At 33.4% G+C, this 3,410-nt stretch overlaps 1 protein-coding gene across 1 annotated transcript; it reads left to right on the top strand.

The window, feature by feature from the left end:
* Positions 1-337: 337 nt before the first annotated feature.
* LOC140835546 (germacrene A synthase-like) lies at positions 338-3,410 on the top strand. The gene is made up of 8 exons (XM_073201031.1): positions 338-510; positions 746-1,025; positions 1,135-1,510; positions 1,794-2,012; positions 2,109-2,250; positions 2,384-2,437; positions 2,555-2,797; positions 3,110-3,410. The coding sequence occupies exons 1-8, from the start codon at positions 406-408 to the stop codon at positions 3,407-3,409; spliced, it is 1,719 nt and encodes a 572-aa protein (XP_073057132.1). The 5' UTR covers positions 338-405; the 3' UTR covers position 3,410.

Raw genomic sequence — 3,410 nt, 5'->3', positions numbered from 1 at the left:
AAAAATCACACAAAACACCGTTAAATTTTTTAAATGAATTGAATAGGGATAACATGAAGTTTTTCATGAAAACCATTTCAATATATGGCAAAACCCTTCGGTTATTCAGATACTGTCACTTTGTAGTCAAACTAACTTGTTCTTCACTCTATGTGCATCAAACGGTTGATATAACAAGATTAATATCATATTAATTCAAAATTATTCAAAATTTACATTCCAATTTTTTTTAAAAAAAATGGAGCCAAGCCCGGGTGTCTTACCATGTGGCTCTGCCTCCACAGGCCTTAAAGTTGCATGGTTTCCTCTTGAAGTTGTCTGCATGCCTATAAATATCAGTGCTAGTTTCTTTGATAATTTGCTATTATCACAACTTAATACAAAATACTTGCTTATAGCGAAGAAATGGCACCCCAAGTTTTCAATTCCAAGAATGAGATTTGCCAAGCAAAGCCAAGTTTCCCCAGCTTGTGGGGTGATATGTTCTTGTATGAAAATACAGACGCTGGGGTAATTGTACTTTTTTTCCTTTGTTTTCTGTCGATTTACCTACGATATGTGTAGTAGTTTTGTGCAAGTCTAATAATAAACTATATATGGTTTCTAATACTTCATTGTAATTGGTGACAGTACTATATATATATATATATATATATATATATATATATATATATATATATATATATATATATATATATATATATATATATTGGACTACTCATCGTATTGGAGATGTATTTCATAGGTACAAGTGAATTTTGACGAATCTATTGCTGAGTTAAGTGAAGAAGTAAGGAAAATGGTGATGGCTAAAGAAAGCAAAACGACAGATAAAATAGTGTTAATCGACAACATCCAACGTTTGGGATTATCCTATCATTTTGAGAAAGAGATTGAGGAACAACTGGAACAGATTTTCCATGAATCTTCTGGTTCAAATTTTAAGGCAATGGAGAACTATGACATGTTCAATACAGCACTGTTGTTTCGGTTGTTTAGGCAACATGGACACAACATTCCTTGTGGTATATTCTTTATCTAATATCTCTTCCACCTATATTAGTCATCAAGCCATGAGTAAAAGTATTTGCGTTATAGAAATTTTTTGACCGAAGATAAGTTAATGCATCTCAGGCGTTTTCGACAAGTTCAAGCATGCGGACAATAAATTCTTTACTTCTTTGGAAAGTGACATAAAGGGTTTGTTAAGCTTTTATGAAGCGACGGATGTGAGAATTCAAGGGGAGAATGTGTTAGAAGAGGCAGTGGCTTTCACAACTTGTCATCTGAACAATATTCTTACATCGCAAGCTGATTTTTCCGTGAGAGAGAAAGTTTCACAAACCTTGGAGAAATCCATTCATTGCGGAGTTCCCATAGCAGTGGCGCGATATTACATCCCAATATATGAAAAGGAGGAATCAAACGACAAACTACTTGTTAGGCTGGCCAAATTAAATTTCAGATATCTGCAGAATTTGTATCAGACAGAGCTATCTCATCTCATAACGTACCTAAACTATTACATATTTTAAATATTTTATTGTTAGAATAAATTTTGTTTGACATACGAATGCATGTTTCCTTTCATGTACAGCTGTTGGATATTAAAAAAGCAGAGACCTAAAAACAAACACAAGTTTAAATGGAATCACACTCTTCGAGTTCTGAACTTAAATACGACCATCTAATTGGACAATTTAATCTTTTGTACTTAGGAGCTAGCTAATTACAAATGCATAAGAATTGTTACGCAATGAAAGGTGTAAAACCTTCAATCTTGTACTATGCAGGTGGTGGAAGGATTTGGACATGCTTTCCAAAGTTCCTTACATGAGAGACCGTGTTGTTGAGTCCTATTTTTGGGGTGTGGCCATGGATTATGAACCTCAGTACTCCTCTGCTCGATTAATTGTTGCTAAATCCGTACTGTTGACTACGATGTTAGATGACACATATGATACTTATGCCACACTTGAAGACCTAGAGATATTTACCCAAGTATTACAAAGGTACGTAAGGGTTGTATTTTCGGGTATATTTAAAAATACTGATTGTAATTAAACAAAGCATTAGAATTTTTAACTAGATTCTTATGTTTTCTGCAGTGGAAAGATTAATGAAATTGATTGTCTGCCCAATTACTTCAAAGAAATCTATCAGTTTATTTCAAGAATCTACGAGGATTTCGACAACAAGCATCAAAGCAAGGAAAATATTATGCGGGTTCTTATTATAAAGAAACGGTATGTACTTTAATTAATTTACAATTTATTTTATATATATCTTAGCTCACATAAAATAAAAAAAATTATTCTGATTGAGAAAATGTCTACCTAATCCTTAATTGGTGGAAAAATATTTTAACTAATTAATTTTGAAGTTGTGGGTGCCCAACATTCCTAATTTGACTGGGACTTATGCTGGATCATCTGAAGTACTCTTGTATTATAAAAGAGTAACAAAAAATTAGCTTAAGGGTTTGTGATTGCATGTCGATACATATATACATCATTAATTAATTTCTAACATCGAAAGCATTTTGACCACGTAGGTGAAACAATTGTATATGGCTTATCATATGGAAGCCAATTGGTATAGGAGAAAACGTTTACCAGCATTTGAAGATGTTCTTTCTCTTGGGGTTGTCACCAGCTTGTTGTTTGTATTTGCAACTTCATCCTTCTTGAACGGCCCAGCTACAGAAAAAGACTTCGAGTGGTTGATGAGTAAACCAAAAATTGCCGTTGCCTCAGCTCATGTGGGTCGATACTGGAACGATCAAGCTTCATATGAAGTACGTATGTATACACACTTTAATTTATTATCTTTACTATATATATATATATATATATATATATATATATATATATATATATATGTATGTATGTATGTGATTTATGGGAAAATAAATTTTTTGGTGCTCAAATATCCAATTTTAGGTTTTAGTCTATTATCTTTGGTCTTGATTCGTTGATTTTCAGTTTTTGACGATTTTGAAACAGCTGTTGACGTGGTGCTAGACACATAATCATTTTTCAATGGTACATAGCTAGCATAAAAATGACAAGTTACTCTTATATATTTACCCTTGATCTTCACTTTGTAGCGCGAGTACAAGATTAATGGCGAGAGCCAAACTGCAGTTGATTGTTATATGAAACAATATGGTGTGCTAAAAGAAGAAGCTCTGCATAAGTTCGTTGAACTTGCAGAAGATTCGTGGATGACTGTGAATAAGGAATGGGTCGAAACAGTTTCCGTTCCAAGGCACGCTCTCAAACCAATCCTCAATTATAGCCGAGGAGTGTTGGCCACTTATAAGAAGGAGAAAGATGGGTATACATTTCCAGAAAAATCACTCAAGCCACTCATTCTTGCTGTATTTTTGGATCCCATAATCATATAAT

This window comes from Primulina eburnea, chromosome 6 (assembly GCF_022965805.1).
Source record: "Primulina eburnea isolate SZY01 chromosome 6, ASM2296580v1, whole genome shotgun sequence".
In the NCBI taxonomy this organism is placed as follows: Eukaryota; Viridiplantae; Streptophyta; class Magnoliopsida; order Lamiales; family Gesneriaceae; genus Primulina; species Primulina eburnea.
This window is presented reverse-complemented; position numbering and strand designations above follow the sequence as displayed.

Bases quoted from the DNA above. Each gene is read 5' to 3' on its own strand.
- LOC140835546 (XM_073201031.1), top strand. From the start codon at position 406: ATGGCACCCCAAGTTTTCAATTCCAAGAATGAGATTTGCCAAGCAAAG. The intron at 1,026-1,134 runs GTATATTCTTTA...AATGCATCTCAG, and splicing joins TGGACACAACATTCCTTGTG to GCGTTTTCGACAAGTTCAAG. The intron at 1,511-1,793 runs GTACCTAAACTA...TGTACTATGCAG, and splicing joins GAGCTATCTCATCTCATAAC to GTGGTGGAAGGATTTGGACA.